This window comes from Salvelinus fontinalis, chromosome 5 (assembly GCF_029448725.1).
Source record: "Salvelinus fontinalis isolate EN_2023a chromosome 5, ASM2944872v1, whole genome shotgun sequence".
NCBI lineage: Eukaryota > Metazoa > Chordata > Actinopteri > Salmoniformes > Salmonidae > Salvelinus > Salvelinus fontinalis.
In genome coordinates, this window is record NC_074669.1 from 34430289 (window position 1) to 34451259 (window position 20971).

General features: G+C 42.9%; 1 protein-coding gene across 1 annotated transcript in view; it reads right to left on the reverse strand.

Moving 5' to 3' along the window:
• Window positions 1-20971, reverse strand: part of LOC129855511 (collagen alpha-1(XXIV) chain-like) — a 245152-nt gene that overhangs the window by 82624 nt on the left and 141557 nt on the right. Inside the window, exons 17-25 of the mRNA XM_055923240.1 lie at window positions 20546-20599; window positions 20293-20346; window positions 19261-19314; window positions 13265-13318; window positions 13079-13132; window positions 11982-12026; window positions 11732-11785; window positions 9742-9786; window positions 1505-1558 (exon numbers count right to left, since the gene is read on the reverse strand). Coding sequence (XP_055779215.1) covers window positions 1505-1558; window positions 9742-9786; window positions 11732-11785; window positions 11982-12026; window positions 13079-13132; window positions 13265-13318; window positions 19261-19314; window positions 20293-20346; window positions 20546-20599 — 468 coding nt within the window. The remainder of the gene's footprint in view (window positions 1-1504; window positions 1559-9741; window positions 9787-11731; window positions 11786-11981; window positions 12027-13078; window positions 13133-13264; window positions 13319-19260; window positions 19315-20292; window positions 20347-20545; window positions 20600-20971) is intronic.

Consider the following 20971-nt stretch of genomic DNA (forward strand, 5'->3'; position numbering starts at 1 on the left):
GTATGTTGACTATGAGGTGACAACGACTGCGTGTAGCGGTTAGCAGTCATGATATGAAAGTTTGGCTTGGAAAGTTTTTTTCACCTTGTCACAAACAGCTGATGTGTTGTGCACTGAAGTCCACAAGCGAAGGGAAAAGGTGAGCGGAGGAGAGCGCGTAGATAGTTGCGAGAAGGAGTTATATACACAACGAGCAAAGTGATCATGCTGTTTTTATGTGGCTGCTACGAAAGTAAACTGTGTTAGCGTGTGATCTGGGAGTGTATTCATTCCGCCGATTCCGTTAAAAAACTTTTCTTAAACTGAAGCAAACGGAATGAAACGGGGATAAACATACCTGCATTTGTCCAATAGAAACTCTCATTTGCAACTGGTGGACTAATGATTACGCCCTAGATCAGCTAGATATGTGCGAGGCGGTATTGAATGTGTCACTGTCTGTCACCTTGATTACTCAAAGTTCTCTCGATGAAAGTAAACTTTCATTCATTGGTTAGGTTGTAGCAACCTCATGATGGGTACAGGGAACATTTGAGTATCACGTAGTAGCCTAAACCTATCGATGTTACATTGAACTGGGTGAATGGAATATGAATGACAGTCATCCAACATGCTGTAATAGAAATAAGGCCATGCTCATGAAAAAAAATAATCCTCCCTCATCTTTAACGGCACCGACCACCACTGGTTTTCAGCACAGGAACTAGTTGGGAAACAGCTACGAGGGTCTCTCTCTCGTCATACAGCATGAGCACTTAAAATGACTCACTTATGACCCAGCCCTGTGTGTGTAGTATGTGTGTAGTATGTGTATGTGTGTGTTTGTGTACATTTGCTCGCTTTGCCACAAAGTGGAAAAGACCACTTTACATTGCAAGTTATATTTCAATGTGTGAGATTGAGATGCATGCATGGTTGGTTTACTGAAATCTACATTTTACATTTGAGTCATTTAGCAGACGCTCTAATCCAGAGCGATTTACAGTTAGTGCATTCCTCTTAAAATAGCTAGGCGGGACAAACACATACTGTAACACAGGCATAGAAAGTACATTTTTCTGAAATAAATAATGTAGCTATCAGTAGAGTCGGAACTAGAAAGGATTGGGGGGGGGGGGGGGGGGGGTTAAGTGCAAGTGCCAGTTCAGGTTATTTATCTATTTTCTTTTTGCCAAGAGACTAGAGGTTGCTCGGGTTGGGTTGTAAGGTTTGAACATAGCCTGAAGGTAGGGAGGGGCAGTTCCACTTTCTGTTCCGTAGATAAGCACCATGGTCTTGTAGTGGATACAAGCTTCGACTGGAAGTCGGAGGAGCGGGGTGACATGAGAGAACTTGGGAAGGTTGAAATCTAGACAGTAGGAACACAGCAATGGCTGGGTGATGTTTGTGATATTATTGTTGTAGACGTGAGGGTGTTCCGTGTTTGTCTAAGTCTGTCTGTCTGGCCCTGAGCGTCTGGCTGATCTGCTTTGACAGCCTAATGGCCCTAAAAAAAACATGCTACCTTTTCACCGGCTTCTCCTACTCCCCCTGACATCCCGATCAGGCCCGCTGGACCCTGCAAAGGGGGGAGGGGGGGGGGGGGGAAGAGAGAGAGAGAGAGAGGTCAATAGTATACAAACATCCGGGTAAAGTATGCCTATTAGAGGAGACATGATCCCCAGCCATCAGTATGTTCATAGAGGTCATAGATAACTATGTAATGGTGATGATGTAAGGATGGGGAAAGAACTGCAATCACATGCTTGTAAAAGGAAATTACATGAAGGAACCAGGGAAAATCCCTCAATGAAATTTGAGCACATCAAACTGAACAAATGTAATTAATTAGTACATGCAAAGTTTTATGTTGTTAAAAAGTAATGAGGCAATGCAAATCATCACGATTTGGTGTTGTATGAACAAGGCAATAAAAACAGACATTCCTTTCACAGTATTCGCAAGCCATATTCCTAGGCTACACACTGCTGTAGATAAAGAAATGAGAGGCATATACACTACGTGACCAAACGTATATGGACATCTGCTCATCGAAAAATCTCATTCCAAAAGCATGGGCATTAATATGGAGTTGGGCTCTTTGCTGCTATAACAACCTCCACACTTCTGGGAAGGCTTTCCACTAGATGTTGGAACATTGCTGCAGGGGCTTGCTTCCATTCAGCCACACGAGCATTAGTGAGGTCGAGCACTGATGTTGGCCGATTAAGCATGGCTCACAGTCGGCATTCCGAATCATTCCAAAGGTGTTCAGTGGGGTTGAGGTCAGGGCTCTGTGCAGGCCAGTCACGTTCTTCCACACCGATCTCGACAAACCATTTTTGTATGGACTTCGCTTTATGCACGGGGGCATTGTCATGCTGAAACAGGAAAGGGCCTTCCCCAAACTGTTGCCACAAAGTTGGAAGCACATAATTGTCTAGAATGCCATTGTATGCTGTAGCCCCAGACCATTATTTCTCCTCCACCAAAGTTTACAGTTGGCACTATGTATTCAGGCAGGTGGCATTCTCCTGACATCCGCCAAACCCAGAATCATCCGTCAGACTGACAGATGGTGAAGAGCGACTCATCACTCCAGAGAATGCGTTTCCACTACTCCAGCGTACAATGGCGGCGAGCTTTACACCACTCCAGCTGACACTTGGCATTGAGCATGGTGATCTTAGGCCCGTAAACTCAATATGCTCCCGCAATAATATACCACGTACACTATATACAGTTGAAGGCGGAAGTTTACATACACCTTAGCCAAATAAATTTAAACTCAATTTTTCACAATTTCTGACATTTAATCCTAGTACAAATCTCCTGTCTTAGGTCAGTTAGGATCACCACTTTATTTTAAGAATGTGAAATGTCAGAAAAATAGTAGAGAGAATGATTTATTTCAGCTTTTATTTCTTTCATCACATTCCCAGTGGGTCTGAAGTTTACATACACTCAATTAGTATTTGATAGCATTGCCTTTAAATTGTTTAACTTGGGTCAAACATTTTGGGTAGCCTTCCACAAGCTTCCTACAATAAGGTGGGGGAATGTTGGCCCATTCCTCCTGACAGAGTTGGTGTAACTGAGTCAGGTTAGTAGGCCTCCTTGCTCACACAGGTTTTTTCAGTTCTGCCCACAAATTTTCTATAGGATTGAGGTCAGGGCTTTGTGATGGCCACTCCAATACCTTGACTTTGTTGTCCTTAAGCCATTTTGCCACAACTTTGGAAGTATGCTTGGGGTCATTGTCCATTTGGAAAGACCCATTTGCAACCAAGCTTCAACTTCCTGACTGATGACTTGAGATGTTGCTTCAGTATATCCACATAATTTTCCTACCTTGTGATGCCATCTCTTTTGTGAAGTGCATCAGTCCCTCCTGCAGCAAAGCACCCCCACAACATGATGCTGCCACAGTGCTTCACGGTTTGGATGGTGTTCTTCAGCTTGCAAGCCTCCCACTTTTTCCTCCAAACATAACGATGGTCATTATGGCCAAACAGTTCTATTTTTGTTTCATCAGACCAGAGGACCTTTCTCCAAAAATTACAATATTTGGCCCCATCTACAGTTGCAAACCGTAGTCTGACATTTTTTATAGCGGTTTTGGAGCAGTGGCTTCTTCCTTGCTGAGCGGCCTTTCAGGTTATGTCGATATAGGACTCGTTTTACTGTGGATGTAGATACTTTTGTACCTGTTTCCTCCACTATCTTCACAAGGTCCTTTGCTGTTGTTCTGGGATTGATTTACACTACGTTCATCTCTAGGAGACAGAATGCGTCTCCTTCCTGAGCGGTATGACGGCTGCGTGGTCCCATGGTGTTTATACTTGCGTACTATTGTTTGTACAGATGGACGTGGTACCTTCAGGCATTTGGAAATTGCTCCCAAGGATGAACCAGACTTGTGGAGGTCTACAATATTTTTCTGAGGTCTTGGCTGATTTCTTTTGATTTTCCCATGATGTCAAGCAAAGAGGAACTGAATTTGAAGGTAGGCCTTGAAATACATCCACAGGTACACCTCCAATTGATTCAAATTATGTCAATTAGCCTATCAGAAGCTTCTAAAGCCATGACATCATTTTCTGGAATTTTCCAAGCTGTTGAAAGGCACAGTCAACTTGATGTATGTAAACTTCTGACCCACTGGAATTGTGATAAAGTGAATTGTAAGTGAAATAATCTGTCTGTAAACAATTGTTGGAAAAATTACTTGTGTCTTGCACAATGGATATGTCCTAAAACGCTGGCCAAAACTATAGCTTGTTAACAAGAAATTTGTGGAGTGGTTGAAAAACGAGTTTTAATGACTCCAACTTAAGTGTATGTAAACTTCCGACTTCAACTGTATACTAAGAGCTGTGCCAGGCCCGCCACGTCTGTTGACTCATCCAGCTGTAACCCATAGAATTCACTGGCTTGTATGCGAAGCAGTAATTGTTTCAAAACATCTCCTGCCATGTCACTGATGCGTTGTGAAACATTGTCTGTATAGTTTTTTGGGCCTTTTCCCCCAGCATTGTCCCAGCCATATCCGCGGCAGCAGGAATAATTAAGTCCTCCACAATGGTATAGGGCTTGCCTGTCCTAGCCACTCGGTAGCTCACCATATAAGACACTTCTAGCCCCTTCTTATTAATGTTATGTTGATTTTATACATGTCTAACTACTCAAAAGTTATCTTAATTCTTGCTCAAAAAACTCCCGTGGCTTATTTTCAAATTGGCTTGTTTTGTTTCTAAATGTCTGTGCAAGAGTGAAGGTTTCATCGAGTTGTGAGATAGTACTTTTACACAGATAACACACTGTGACTGGGGAAAGGCACTACTCCCAATGTAAGTGAACCCCAAATCAATGTAGTTCTCATCATATTTGCGCCTCTTCGATGGTCCAACATCCCTGTCTGTTGTTCATTGCTTTCCCGGGCTGCATCAGATTCACAACTGTCAGTGTCCATGCTAGCGGGGCTAACAACAAATGTAGAATTACTGATGCTAGCATTGGATGTGCTCGTGGAAGCAGAACAACTTGTGTCGTCGACAGGTGCAGCTGTAGTACTGCTGGAAGTAGCAGTACTACCAGTAGAGCTGGTATGTGTCTCTATGGATGCGGGTTTTACTAAATTGACTGTTTGAAAATGTGAAGACAATTATTATTCTTTATGTGAATCACATTTTTATTTGGTGTACCCCCCGACGGCATTGCGCGTACCCCTGGTATGGCAACTGCTCGGCATCCGACCATAAGGCGCTACAGAGGGTAATGCACACAGCCCGGTACATCACTGGGGTCAAGTTTCCTGCGATCCAGGACCTATATACTCGGGGCGGTGTCTGAGGAAGGCCCCAAAAATTGTCAAAGACTCCAGTCACCCAAGTCATAGACTGTACTCTCTGCTACCGCATGGCAAGTGGTACCGGAGCGCCATGTCTAGGTCCAAAAGGCTCCTTAACAGCTTCTACCACCAAGCCATAAGACTGCTGAACAGCTAATCAAATGGCCACCCGGACTATTTACATTGACACCCCTGCACTTTGTTTTTACACTGCTGCTACTCACTGTTTATTATCTATGCATAGTCACTTTACCCCTACCTACATGTACAAATGACCTCGATTAACCTGTACCCCCGCACATTGACGGTACCGGTAGCCCCTGTTGTTATTTATTGTGTTACTTTAAAAGTTTTACTTTAGTTTATTTACAAAATATTTTCTTAACTCTATTTCTTGAACTGCATTGTTGGTTACGGGCTTGTAAGTAAGCAGTTCACGGTAAGGTGAACTACGCCTGTTTGTATTCGGCACGTGACAAATCAAAAGTGATTTGATTTTGATTTAACCTGGGCTGATTCTATACTGTGTTCTGCCACCCAGTCCTTTGTAGTAGGCCTGCAACATCCTACTCACCTTCGCCTAAAACGCTGGCTAACAAAGAGAATGCAGGCTAATGTAAAAATGAGAATGAAGGGCTGGATAACAGGCTGAGGTTTGGCCCAGCGCCAGTGTCGATGGTAAGGAGAGGAGTGGATAGGATACGAGAGGAGCAGCGTCTCTTGCCCCAGTGCATCCTGGAAGGCTGGTGAAAACGTCCCCAGTCTGGCCAACCGCTAAGCCCAGTGTGGTCACTGTGGTTGTCGAGGCAAATATGCATGACCAACATGTCATTGTTGCACAAGTGACGTACTGTACTTCAACGTGTGTTTTTGAGGCTACATTTCTTGTCTTTTTCAAAATGTATTTTCGATCTTTCCCCATCAAGTCTTAGTTCCTCAATATGTGGTGTGTTTGACAGAGACAGGACACATCTGTGGCAGGTTAGATGTAGTCTGTAGAACTCCAGTCTGAGAAGAGGGATGTATAGAGAGGGGATCGGGACAGACAGAGCCATACACAGAGCCAGAATTGTGACCACACTTCTGGACTCCATTAGATGTTGATGCGATTGAAGGAAGTGGGAAAATAGGATGGGAGGAAAAAAGGGGGAGGAAGAAGGGAGATTTTCCGGGAAAATCTAAAGTCAATGCCGTCTGGCAGTTGCTAAACAGAGAGGCCACTGGGGCTGGGGCAACATGGCCAGAGGTGTGAAAGACGCACGCAGACAGACACTGCAGTGCTGTACAGTACACTGGGTCCTCTGAACACTCCTGTGTGTGACAGTTGAGAGTCTCTGTTTCTGTGTGTGGATGAGAGTCTTAATCATCCACAGTTGTTGTGATAAGAGCGGGTGCAAACCAGATATCTAGTATGTACATTCCTGTCTGTTCTAATGTATATAATAAACAACAAACTAACTTGTGAAAACACAGTAGGCAACCGCAGAACACATCTCTACTGTAAGGTATAAGTCCCAGCATAGCCCCAGGCATGCAGGCAACTGATTTGTACTGTAGTGTCTGTGAGTAAAGGCAGGCAGCCTTGGGAAGCATTGGAACACTAGTGTCTCCAGATCCATACAAAATCCCTTAATTGAGGCATGAATTGGGACAACATGGCGGTATACCATATATTCCAATACTACTGAAACTATTTTTTTTTTTTTTTTTAAGACATTAATATTTGTTGCTACTTTTTTGAAGTGAATACCCTCAGTCAACTTCTGCAATACGTTAGGAGATAAAGAAGATAGTGTTCTTCTTTTCACCTATCTTCATTTCACAGCTCCATTTCACCTGGGGGGGGGGTAGGATAGTCTGGAAGGGCAGGACGGGGACAGGGGAGCAGGTAGCTGACTAGTGGTGGCTATTCAGCAGCCTGATGGTCTGGGGGTAGTAGCTATTGTCCAGTCTTACAGTTTTTGCAACAAACTGTGAGTAGCAATTTTTAGTTACTTGTATAACTTTATGAACTGGGATGTTTTTCCTTAAAATAGTTTTGGTCAGAGACTGTTTAGCATTTACTTAGTATTCTCTATGGGATTTGACATGGACTTGTTAGCATTGCTAACATTCGAATTACCAGAAGCAGTGGGGTTAGAAAATAGTGCCCCTTGTGTTCAGTGCCTGCATTACCGAATATCCAGGGTATGGCACAAGGTCGGTATGAAGGTATGACAATCTGGATACCCCCCAAGCCTAGTATCCTGTATAATTTAACAGTAGGAAACTGGTTCAAGGGCTTTCTCTCTATGACAGGGCCTCTTCAAATGGGGCTTTCAGTTTTCGAACTCAGTCTGCAGCGATCTGCTTTCTCAGGTGTGTGTGTGTCTGCTTTCTTAGCCCTGGGTTCAGATGTGTGTCACAGTGAAGGTTATAAGTAGAGCAGAGCAGCAGCCAAGGAGAGAGACTGAAATGACCTTTGTAGGTACTGTAGAAGAGAACGAAGACATTCTCTGTTGTCAAGTGCTACTAGTCTCTCACCCTTTCCCGCTCTCGCTCATATGCTCACAACAGGTGAACCTGAGTATCATGTGTGAGTGTACTGGAAAGACAGCATTAAAAACATGTTTCAGAGCAAAGCACGAATCTGTCAATTCCCTCAGCAGTAATTCAATTCGGAGGCATTTCATTTTTTTATTACTGTGATTTGATTGGGGGGGGGTCACCCTGAAATGGAACAAGTGACGGGCCAATCTAATTTGGCCCAAAATACAGCACATCCTACAAAATCCCAATAAATGATCGGTTCAAGCACTTTATGGGCAACATGTTGCTCTAAGGGCTCTCTAGGTGACACAATGAAGCCTTAGTGAACACAATCACAAACAGCACAGGAATATGCTGACCCAGGGCTATCCCGCAGTTAGCCAACCTGTCGACAGTCTCTCTCAGACCTTCCAGATGATATTTATTTGGAAAGTGATGTAATGGCCTTCATTAGAGCCTCCTTGTGTTTTCCGAGCAGATCTTTTTTTTTTTACATGGAGCCTGAGGCTCCTTGGCTTCAAAGGGCCCTAGCTCGCTAGCAACAGTTTGTGGTGGGTGGTTAATACCTCTGATATGTGCTCTTCTATGCAACAAAAAAGAGTTAGTCCCAAATGGCACCCTATTATCCAACATAGTGTCTACTTTTGACCATGGCTCTGCTCAAAAAGTAGTGTACTATGTAGGGAGTAGGGTGTCATTTGGGATGCAAACAATCAGACGCACACAAGGCGTGTATGGTGGCAGCGGGTTCCACAACGCACATACTGCAAATATAAGCATCACGGGGCCTGATGAACACAGAGAGGCATAATGCATTAAGATATGAGATGTAAGGGAGGCTTGTGTGTAGGATTCCTTGCATGGGAAAACATGTTGCTGTGTTTGTATTGAGTATCAGAAGACTATCCGGACCATAAAACAACAGAGACAGACTTTTGAAACATTGCAGTTTTGCAGTTAATTAGACCAATCCAAAGTGATTGTATTATTCCACAGATGTTTTAAAAACTAGTTGGGCCACGGATGTTTTTGTTCCATCAGTGGTGGAGCCATTAAAATACTTGTTATTGATGAATGAAGATTGATTATCATAGATTGATTAAGACACTGGCCAAACATCTGGATAGTCATTTTCTTTTTTGTGGTGCATTTGTACTGTATACATGTACAGTTTGTGTATGTTGCTAAGGGCAACAACACGATTCCAGTTTTGCAGTTAGTTTCCTTGTAGAGACATTTTTACTCCCCAAACAATTGGGTCTCGCACAAACAAAAGAACGTCCAAAATGAGGTCACGTCCAGAGAACATCACCGACTGGAGCTCCTTATACTCTACAGTGGTGGTCTGCCAATTTCTGGATAGAAACACACTAATTTTATGCATGGAGAAAATTCCTCTCTGGGACTACATTAACTGTAGGTCAGAAGGATAACAGCACGACATCAAAAATACTAATGTAGTTTCCTCAATGCTCCTGCCTCCTACTCCTCTTCTTCTCTATTTATCCTCCACCTCCCTACCCCTCATCCTCGACCTCTTCCTCCCTGCCATCTCCTCCTCTACCTCCATCACCTCCTCCTCTATCCTTTCACTCCTCCTTCCTCCATCTCCCTACCCTACAAAACCACTTAAGGACCCTTACATCTCCATCACTGCACTCAGACTAACGAAAGCCAACCAACCAACCACTGTACATCAACATTCTTCCTATACTATGGGGACAGGGAAAAACATAATGAAAACCTTCATGTTCCCGGCAGAAAGTAGTGGCTTAATTACTGATTCCAATTGCTGTACATTAACGAATTGGAAGTATCTCATCTTGCCGCTCGCTCCGCTGTGTTTTCATGTGCGCATTGTCAGCTCAAAACACCAGACTCACTTGCGGTCCATTTTTTCCCAGGCCGCCAAGTTCCCCCGTCTCCCCCTGAAAACCAGAACATCAAAACATAGAACATTAGTTAGCTAGCTTTCTGTGTGCATTAAGATCCAGCCGTTGGTTGCACTTCCACATGATCAACAGCTTGCACAGGGTTAATAAACAAATGATTAAAGCACACATGGAGATGCTCTTGATTTCCTCCGTTTCTGTTTCTGTCACTCCTGTGGGTTGCCATTATGCTCTAAGGACAGCCCAGGGAGAATTCCTTCTCCTTCTTAATAATGAGGCGCAACACATCTAGTAGACAACCAACCAGGCCCCACCTTGAACTAGCCCAAGTGCAGAGACACTGACTTACTGCATGGCATTTTGAGGAAAACACTGAAGGGGAATTCCTACTGATAAACCTCTGCTACATTGTGTCGCAGTGAAGACGATGGCACAAGGCATTGTGCAGGGTACACACCGGGGGAAACCGACTGCTCCTTTCATTGTAGCCCCGGAAGTTCAAGGCTGATATCAGAACTGCAGGCATTGTTAGTAGAAAACAGGATTCCCCCATTATAGTGAATGGGAAAATGACAAACTTCGTGGTCAAGTCTTAACCGACTTAATTTGGCTTCAATGCACTGTTGAGTCTTCACATAGGAATGAATGGTGTCACGTGATCAATGGTTTTGAATGTACAAAACATTAGGAACCGCGACATAGACTGACCGTGGTTTATCCCGGTGAAAGCTATTATCCCTTATTGATGTCACCTGTTAAATCCACTTCAAATCAGTGTAGATGGAGGGGAGGAGACAGTTTAAAGAAGGATTTTTAAGCCTTGAAACAATTGAGACATTGATTGTGTATGTGTGCCATTTAGAGGGTGAATGGGCAAGACAAAATATTGAAGTGCCTTTGAATGGGTTATGGTAGTAGGTGCTAGGTGCACCGGTTTGAGTGTGTTAACAATTGTAACACTGCTTGGTTTTTCACGCTTAACAGTTTGTACGTATGTGTGTATCAAGAATGGTCCACCACACAAAGGACACCCAGCCAACTTGACACAACTCTGGTAAGCTTTCGACACCTCGTAGAGTCCATGCCCCGACGAATTGAGGCTGTTCTGAGGGCAAAATGGGGTGTAACTCAATATTAGGAAGGTGTTCCTAATGTTTTGTACACTCAGTCTAAACAGTCATTGGTACACACAAAGTACCTCTAATGAAGTAACATGAGAAACTAGTCTGGTATTCTACCCTTCGATAACTTAAAGAAAAAACTTTTAACCAAGACATGTTGATTAGATAGTGTTTTCATTAAAAAAAGGAGGATTCCTGGCAACCTGGTTATCACTCACTGTTGTGTAATCATTCTGGAAAGCTAGCTCACGATTAGACACTTAACACGATTAGACACTTACTCTTGTCGTAAGAGTAGGGGTGTTAACCCCGGTGTCCTGGCTAAATTCCCAATCTGGCCCTCAACCATCACGTTCACCTAATAATCCCCAGTTTACAATTGGCTCATTCATCCCCCTCCTCTCCCCTGTAACTATTCCCCAGGTCGTTGCTGCAAATGAGAACGTGTTCTCAGTCAACTTACCTGGTAGAATAACGGATAAATAAAAATAAAAAATAAAACACGGGTGGAAGGGCAATGGAAAGAGATGGTTAGACAAACACACACTCCACCGTATCAGCAAATGGACCTGATCGACTCACATTACGTTGTCTGGGGGGCTGGTGGTTTGTCTAAACAGACCAATACTGTATGTACCAGAGGAGGCTAATGGCAGGAGCTATAGGAGGACAGACTCATTGTAATGGCTGGAATGGAATTATGGAACGGTTATCAAACACATCAAAACATATGGAAACCACAAGCTTGACTCCATTACATGTATTCCATTCCAGCCAAAACAATGAGCCCGTCCTCCTATAGCGCCTCCCACCAGCCTCCTCTGTTATGTACAGTATTCAAGCTGATAGTCACGTCTTACCTTCAGTCCCTCTGGGCCAGGTTCGCCAATGTAGCCTTTCCTTCCAGGTCTACCCTGAGAAAATGAAAACAAATACTGTTGATTACAGGGTACTCACGCTTGTTTTGAATCACATCTCATCTATATGGCTTCCTGTGCAAAAACGAATACATGTGAAACACCTGGAGAAGGGTGGAGGTTGGGGCCAACAGGAAAACATGCACAGTGGTTTATCTATATTGTGATTGGATGGCAGGCTGGAGACACTTACAATGGGGCCAGGACCTCCAGGAAGGCCAAGGGGGCCCTCATCCCCCTGAAAACACAGTAAAACTGTTAAACTCAGTGCAATACATTGCATACAGCTGGATATGGAGCTATCCCATGGCACTGGCAGTAACACTGACTGAATAACAATCTCAATTTCTCGTCCCATCTCATCCCATGTGCACAGATCGACCAATGTTCATGCCACATACTGTAGGTCATGCAACAGCCTGTGTGTGTGTGTGTGTATGTGTGTGTGTGTGTGTGTATGTGTGTGTATGTGTGTGTGTGTGTGTGTGTGTGTGTGTGTGTGTGTGTGTGTGTGTGTGTGTGTGTGTGTGTGTGTGTGTGTGTGTGTGTGTGTGTGTGTGTGTGTGTGTGTACTACCATCAATCATTGTGTTCCCTCTATCAAAGTCACCTGGAACATTTCTCTCCATGTTCACTACCCGAAGGAGCGTTTGATAAATACAATGTTAATCATCCCTGATTTCTGTCTCCACTGCGAACCATGTTCTGCTTTGAGGCATTTTCTCGGATCAGTTGAAGTGGAAGTGAATTACATCAATGCTATAGTGATTGAACTACGCAGCATTTTCTTGCGGGCTATACAACAATACTCTGTGCCAGGAAAGAGAGAAAGAGAGCGCGGGACCTCCCAACTCTGTACCACAGTTGAGTTGGACGCCAAAACTAACACTGTACGTACTGTACACACTGCCAAGAATTCTGTTTTTATTTTCCACTACTGCCTGGAAAACTCCCGGGCTTGCCTTGTTTTTATTAGCACCCTGTGATGAATCATGACATCATACAGTACAGTGGAACATGCCCTGGGACCACTCCACACAACCTGAGCCTGGCAGCACAGCCTGAAACTAGTAACGTGTGCCTCAATACTGGTGGCAGGTTCAAATGCTGAGTATGAACAGACTCTATGGACTCGCATCTGTTTCATAATCAAATGCAAACACGTCATCTTAATTGAACTCATTTTACGCAAATGATCTGGCTTGCTACCTGCTTGTTTAGTTGCGTCTGTGCAGTATTTTGAGTGTAATCTATTTAGTGATGATCGAAAGGAGAATACAAATCTCATTACCTCTATTCCTTTTGGCCCTGGTGGTCTCTGTGGCCCTCTGGCACCTTGGAGCCCCTGAAACAGAACATTAGTGAAAACATACACATTAACCCTCTTGAGAAAAAAATGCACTGAAGATTAAGTCTTTTTTTCTGAGATAGAGTTGAGTTGTGAAAACAGTTTATGCCTCTCTTTCTTTTATTTTACCTTGGGTCCAGGGGGGCCATTGGGACCTGGCACACCGATGTCTCCAGGGAAACCCTGAGAAAACAAGACAAGAGTACAAAAAAAAAGAGTTCAAAAGGAGCCACCTAGTTCTTTGACTGACATCATTAGTCACATGACTGATGTGATCGTGTAAATTTGACGGCACACCTTTATCGAGCACAACACACCTGAACTCCTGAATACACCTACATGTATACAATGACTTTACATTCCATTCTATAACATCATCATTTCTGTATGTCTGCGTACAGAAAGAGATGTAGGATTTCCACATATTTAATTTGATTTATTTCACTTTATTTAACCAGGTAGGTTAGTTGAGAACAAGTTCTCATTTACAACTGCGACCTGGCCAAGATAAACGCAAAGCAGTTCGACACATACAACAATACAGAGTTACACATAAAACAAACATACAGTCAATAATACAGTAGACAAAGTATATATATACAGTGTGTGCAAATGAGGTAGGATAAGGGAGGTAAGGCAATAAATAGGCCATGGTGGCGAAGTAATTACAATACAGTAATCCCTCGTTTATCGCGGGGGTTACGTTCCGAAAATGACCCGCGATAAGTGAAATCCGCGAAATAGAAAACTTTTTTTTTTTTTTTACAATTAGCAACTATTACATGTATACAAATACAGTGACTCACGTGTAGGCCGTTTCACTGCTCTTCAGACTGGGTCGCTGCATCCTGACTGCGCTCTGCAGTGTTCTCTTCTTCTGAAGCCCGCGGTGCAGGTGTGTTTGTTCGGGAGAAGAACATAGTGATAGGCAGCTGTTGTCGCTCTTTTTTCTTCTTTGCAAAAAGATCCTTGTACACCGACATGCCACCATCGATTACGTTGGAGAACTGTAATGAACGGCTCATCAAAGGGTCCCATTCCTCAGCTACTCGCTTAAGTTCAGTGGCCATTCGCACCATGGTTGCTAAGCGATGTACGTACACATAACTGCACGAGACGACAAAATGATAGCACAATTCGTAGCATGTTTTGATACAAGAAGCGGGAGTGAGTTTTTAGCGAATCAGAATGCAGAGCACAATGCACCAAAAAAAAAATAAATATGCATTATGAAAATCCGCGAAATAGCGAATCCGCGATAAGTGAACCGCGAAGTGGCGAGGGATCACTGTATAGCAATTAAACACTGGAATGGTAGATGTGCAGAATATGAATGTGCAAGTAGAGATACTGGGGTGCAAAGGAGCAAGATCAATAAATAAATACAGTATGGGGATGAGGTAGTTGGATGGGCTTTTTACAGATGGGCTATGTACAGGTGCAGTGATCTGTGAGATGCTCTGACAGCTGGTGCTTAAAGCTAGTGAGGGAGATATGAGTCTCCAGCTTCACATAGCGTGAATGCATGTGCATTGCCATTCGTGGCAGGGTAAGAGTCATGGGAGAGGGATGCATTTGGATCCACTGACCCTTTTTTTTTTTTAAATAGACTACTTTATTTACGGATTCTCAATCATGAGAACAGAGAGCACACTGCCCCTTTGTAAGCCACAGTTGGTAACAGTGATAAATACGTATTTATAGAGAGTCAGGGCTTAACTGTCTTATCTGAACATGCTGTAAAGGGGGTGATGGATAGCGATGTTGGGTGAAGACTGTCAGACACACCTGCCTCAGTACGGCATGGCTGGCTCAGTTAAAACAGGGGTGGGGGAGAGGGAAAGGGGTAGAGGGGTTGGAGCGGTGGGGGGGAGAGTTGATGGAGGAGAGGGGGAGAGGGAGTAATGGGTGGTGACCCATCAGATTTACAGGTGTGGCATTTTAATAGGGTTAAATGGAGTGAACCTTTCTGGGCTCTTTGATCTTGACAAGGCAACAAACAGTGAAATACAGCAACCCATAAAGCAGAGTTCTAACGTTTCTAGGATGGACGATAAAAAAAGTGAGCCATTGTTGGATTCAGTTTGATAAAACATGTGTTTCACATGACATGCACACATCAAGAACATGACAGGTTCTGTGTATTCCCTTTTCTGGTTATTTCCTAATCTCCTATCTGTTAGATATGCTAGACTGAGAGTACATCAAAACCAATGTGACACAGGGACGAAGAAAAGCTTACTTATCTATTTCTGTAATGGATATAAGGAGTGCTATAAATGTATTTTTCAGATGGTTCAGTTGGCTTGGCGAATGTATCCTGTCCTCCCAGGTTGGACTCTGTCCCCCAAGTTCACTACCGTGTCTTATCTGTTTGCTTATCTGGGGCGTTCCACGAAATGAGTGCCTTTTGCATCCATTTCATATTTTAAGTAGAAATTGTGCACCAATATTGAATTTTAAAAGCCCATATTAAATAAAGTGTCCAATAATATAGACCACATGGAGAATTTAATCAATGAGATTTTTTTATATGAAAGAAAAACTTGCTAAAGGGTCAAATTCATAACTTTGACATGTCCCTCCATGCACCCTCTGTGACTTCTACAAAGATTTTAAGCAACTTAACCCCAACACTTCTCCAAGTTTTTTCCATCATTGTAAAGCCCTAGTTATTTTGTTTTGTTTTGACAGTCATTTCTGAAGATTATTATTTATTTAATGTGATTAGTGATTAATTTATGTCTGTCAACTCTGTTTGCCTGAGCACGTGGATGTGTATTGGGATGAATCTCTCTCAGACAATTCAAAAGGGCTCCTGAGCGGCGCAGCGGTCTAAGGCACGACATTGCCGTGTTAGAGGTGTCACTACTGTCCCTGGTTCAAATCCAGGCTGTATCACATCCGGCTGTGATTGGGAATCCCATAGGGCGGTGTATGATTGGCCCAGCGTCGTCCGGGGTAGGCCGTGATTGTAAATAAGAATTTGTTCTTAACTGACTTGCCTAGTTAAATAAAGGTTATTTTTATTTTTTTAATGTGGCTATTTATTGTACAAATTTATGAAAACAAAAATGTGCCCTTTGGTCTTCAGAATCCCGAGTGGCGCAGCGGTCTATGGCACGATATTGCAGTGTTAGAGGTGTCACTACAGATCCTGGTTCGATCCTGGGCTGTATCACAACTGCCCATAATCTGGAATCCCCATAGGGCAGTGCACAACTGGCCCAGCGTCGTCCGAGGTAAGCCGTCATTGTAAATAAGATTTTGTTCTTCACTGACCTGCCTTGTTAAATAAAAAATGTAAAGTGTCAATCTGCAGTTGCTACATACATTTTTAGACTCATAAATTAATGATATGTACCCATTGATTATTGAAGAATATAACTTACCTCATAAGCTCAATTCAACTGCCATACCCCATCAGAAACCAAAATATAAGCTTTTTTTACTCCAATGTTTGTAAACAAAGTCAATGGAAACAAACACTATATGGTTTAAACTATTTTCATATCATGGATAGACATTCCTTGCATCCATAGCTCTGTCATTTAATTTGAGTGTGGCTACATTCTCTAGCCTCATCCCTCAGCTTTTTTACCAAAACAGAGCCAGGGAATTAACTTTGTTATTGTTTGAACTGCTGATTGCCGCTTTAAGGTTAGGGCTAGGCATAAGGTTAGCGTGTGGTCATAAAATTAGATTTTATGACTTAGTGGCTGTGCCAGCTAGAGAATACCGTGCAGCGCTGCCTCCAGTACATAAGCCCGTCCAATAAATGCCAACCCGCGTTAAGTGAACTGAACTCTCACTCTCATGGTGAAACTATTCCTTTTTAAATATTTATTTCAAAAGAAACATTTAACATCTACTCGTCAAATGACAGTATAAAAGTAGGTGAGCTGGTTCTACTCTTTTTGGCCATTTACTTGTGTATGGTGGTGGATTCTTTTTTTGTGAAGCTTGCATTCAATTGCCACTTGCCACTGTTGCACACAAGCTTCCATTCCCCCTTTCACAAGGGGATTTACAGCTGATTTAAGTTGAAATCGTCAAACCTGTCACGGTCAACCCTGTTACTTAATAGGCACTTACCATAGTCATTATTTTTATTTAACCTCTTGGGATGGTAAAATGTAAACAGTAGATGGGTTGTTCCACCAATTCAGTGCCTTTTGAGAAGTATAAAATGTTTGAATTCACCTTATTTTTACATTCAGTCATAAAGAGCACATATTTAACATGGGTGGCGTATCGCTGCAGAATACTGTGGTAGCCATCCTTGTTAAGTGTGCCTTGAATTCTAAATAAATCACTGACAGTGTCACCAGCAAAGCTCCCTCACACCATCACACTTCCTCCTCCATGCTTCACGGTGGGAACCACATATGCGGAGATCATCTGTTCACCTACTCTGCGTCTCACAAAGACACGGCGGTTGAAACAAATCTCAAATTTGGACTCATCAGACCAAAGGACAGATTTCTACCGGACTTCTACTAATGTCCATTGCTCATGTTTCTTGGCCCAAGCTCTTCTTCTTATTGGTGTCGTTTAGTAGCGGTTTCTTTGCAGCAATTTGACCGTGAAGGTCTGATTCACACGGTCTCCTCTGAACAGTTGATGTTGAGATGTGTCTGTTACTTGAACTCTGTGAAGCATTTATTTGGGCAGAAATGTCTGAGGCTGGTAACTAATGAACTTATCCTCTGCAGCAGAGTTAACTCTGGGTCTTCCTTTCCTGTGGTGGTTCTCATGAGAGCCAGTTTCATCATAGCGCTTGGTTTTTGCGACTGCACTTGAAGAAACTTTCAAAGTTCTTGACATGTTCTGGATTGACTGACCTTCATGTCTTAAAGTAATGATGGACTGTCGTTTCTCTTTACTTATTTGAGCTGTTCTTGCCATAATATGGACTTGGTATTTTACCAAATAGGGCTGGCTATCTTCTGCATACCACCTTTGCCTTGTCACAACACAACTGATTTGCTTAAATGCATTAAGGAAAGACATTCCACAAATTAACTTTGAACAAGGCACACCTGTTAATTGAAATGCATTCCAGGTGACTACCTCATGAAGCTGGTTGAGATAATGCCAAGAGTGCTCAAAGCTGTCATCAAGGCAAAGGGTGGTTACTTTGAAGAATCTCAAATATAAAATATATTTTGACTTGTTTAACACTTTTTTGGTTACTACATGATTCCGTATGTGTTTTTTCCCCATCATTTTGATGTCTCCACTATTATTCTACAATGTAGAAAATAGTAAAAATAAAGAAAAACCCTTGAATGAGTCGGTGTTTCCAAACTTTTGACTGGTACCTTAGATATGGAGCAGTCATAAAAAAAATCACTACACTGGACCTGTGCCCATCGCTTCTACACACCGTCTTATCTGTGCCTGTACAGTATCTATGTAAGTATCTTTGTGTATATTCAGCTGACAACCTGGGAGCAACCATAGTGATAGACGCCAAACAAAGGCACTATCAGGCAATAACTATAGTTAATATGGACCTGTGCCCAGGTTGCTTTTACACACGGCCTAATTAGAGAGTAAACACACAGAGAGAGATGTGGGGCTGGTAGGACTTTATGGTGTTCGTGTAGTTATAGTGTTTTATGGTCATGTTGGTGTTTAGACTGGAGGATCAGTTACTTCCATCCTGTCCCGTTGTATTTTCCCAGTGTATCTGTTTACAACCTGACCTCTGGGACAGAACACAGGTAATAGAGCAGGGGCCTTTTCTCTATCCCATCTCTGCGCTCTCATCTCTGCCACCAATTTCCCTCTGGGACAATAAAGTTGAAACTGGAACTTGAAACAATCTAATCTCTGACAGGTAATAGGACAGGTGCACGATATGGTCCCAACAGAGCAAGAGTTTGAACTTGACTAAAACAACACCGTGTAGGAACAGACGTTTAGATCAGGATGATATGTTTTTAAGGATTGGCTCAGTTTGCTTGGTTTGCTTGTTTTACCATTTATAGCACTATACGACAGAAGTTTATGACAGAATACTGAGCATTATCAGTAGCTCAATTAGCATTAAAGCTACAGACTGTAATATCACACATCTAACAGAGTGTGGCTTTAATGATATCAGTGTTTGTTTTTACCTCAGGTCCTGGTGGGCCGGGAGGTCCCTGCGGTCCGATGTCACCCATCTTACCCTGTCAAACAGAGAGACATGAAAACATGAACGCAAACGTTGGAAACATCAGATTTTTTTTTTTTTACCTTCACTTAACCAATGCCAAGCATCATTCTCTCTTCTTCTCTTTCACTCTCACACACAGACACCCACACATGCATAATGCATATTTTGGACAAAAACGACATGAGGCATATTAAAGCTTGGCACTCAAAATATCAGTTTCTCTGTTGCCAATGTTTCTGAGAAGGAAGGCACGGTGTGTATTGTTTTGTCAAATATTAATATGGTCTTTCTGTGATGCCACAGTGACCAATGGTGTGTGATTGCGGCCCGCAATTCGGGGATGTTCCTGCATGTGGGTATTCCTGGATCTGCAGTAACGCCCCCTCCCCTCGAGCATCCGATTGGTTCCTGCTTGTATTTATGTGACATTTTTGATATTCTGCGATTAGAATGTGGGTCAAAAGGGAAATACAAGTATTATCAGAGTTTTTTTGTTTGGTGTTTATTGTTTTGTCAAAACAAATATTCATATGGTCTTGCTGTGATGCCACAGAGGCTGACTGACTGGCGTCTGCAGCCCAAGTGGATATGCCAGGGAGGGCAAACACTTGCTCAGGTAGAGGTGAAGCATACACGTAATAGGACAGCTTCAGCTTTAAAATATGGGAGTGTCTTTGCGGTGTATTCACTTAATACTATGCCAAACTGTGCTGGTTTTAGCTTTCTATGCTAAAAATACTAATTCAGTGTAAAAAAATAAATACAACTATGCCAGGACTATAACATACTCCCTTGTTGCCTGTAATCGACTCATGCAGAACCCAACAGATGATCTAAATATGTTGCGTGAATTTGTCATAATAGTTTTCAGGCAGAGAGTTAAAAGTTTCGGACAGTTATATGGTCTGTTTGTAGCAAAGTGAAACTCTCTAAAAGGTACAGGGTGTTTACTGGGGTCGCACGCATGCACACACACACACACACTACGTACAGGTGGGCCTGTTTTCCCAAGGAGTCCAGGAGGTCCAGGTAAGCCAGCAGCACCCTGGGGGCACAAACAGACACACAACACTTGTTTATGCTCCTATTCTCTCCATCACTCATTATCTGACTCCCTCGCTTTTACTTTTTTCTCTGTGTGTGTGTGTGTGTGATGTGTGTGTGTGTGATGTGTGTGTGTGTGTCGCAAGGGACCCAGCATAGTTTAAAATCAATAAACATATTCAGACGGATGGGAAACCTACCTTGTCACCTAGGTAACCAATCGTTCCTGGTTCCCCCCTTAGTCCAGGTTCGCCCTGAATGTTACAGCATCACACAGAGATATAATACAAACAACTTGCTCCTCGGAGAACAGTGTTAAGAACACAGGGAGGGACACACTGCTTCCCCATCCATGTTCAGGTGTCTATCTAACCCGTCCTATAGGAGATGCATCATACCAAAGTCAAGTAGCAATTAAGATCAAGAGGATTTATCGATGAACTGTTTAATCATTAGGGGAAACAATCATAGTCAGGGGTACAACAGACCCAGAATGGGGAAAGACATTTACAAAAAAACATCTCTATTTCTCAAGTTTATACTGTAGCGAGATGTACACTCTTAGAAAAAAGGGTTTGCAAAGGGTTATTTGGCTGGCCCCATAGGATAACCCTGTTTGCTTCTAG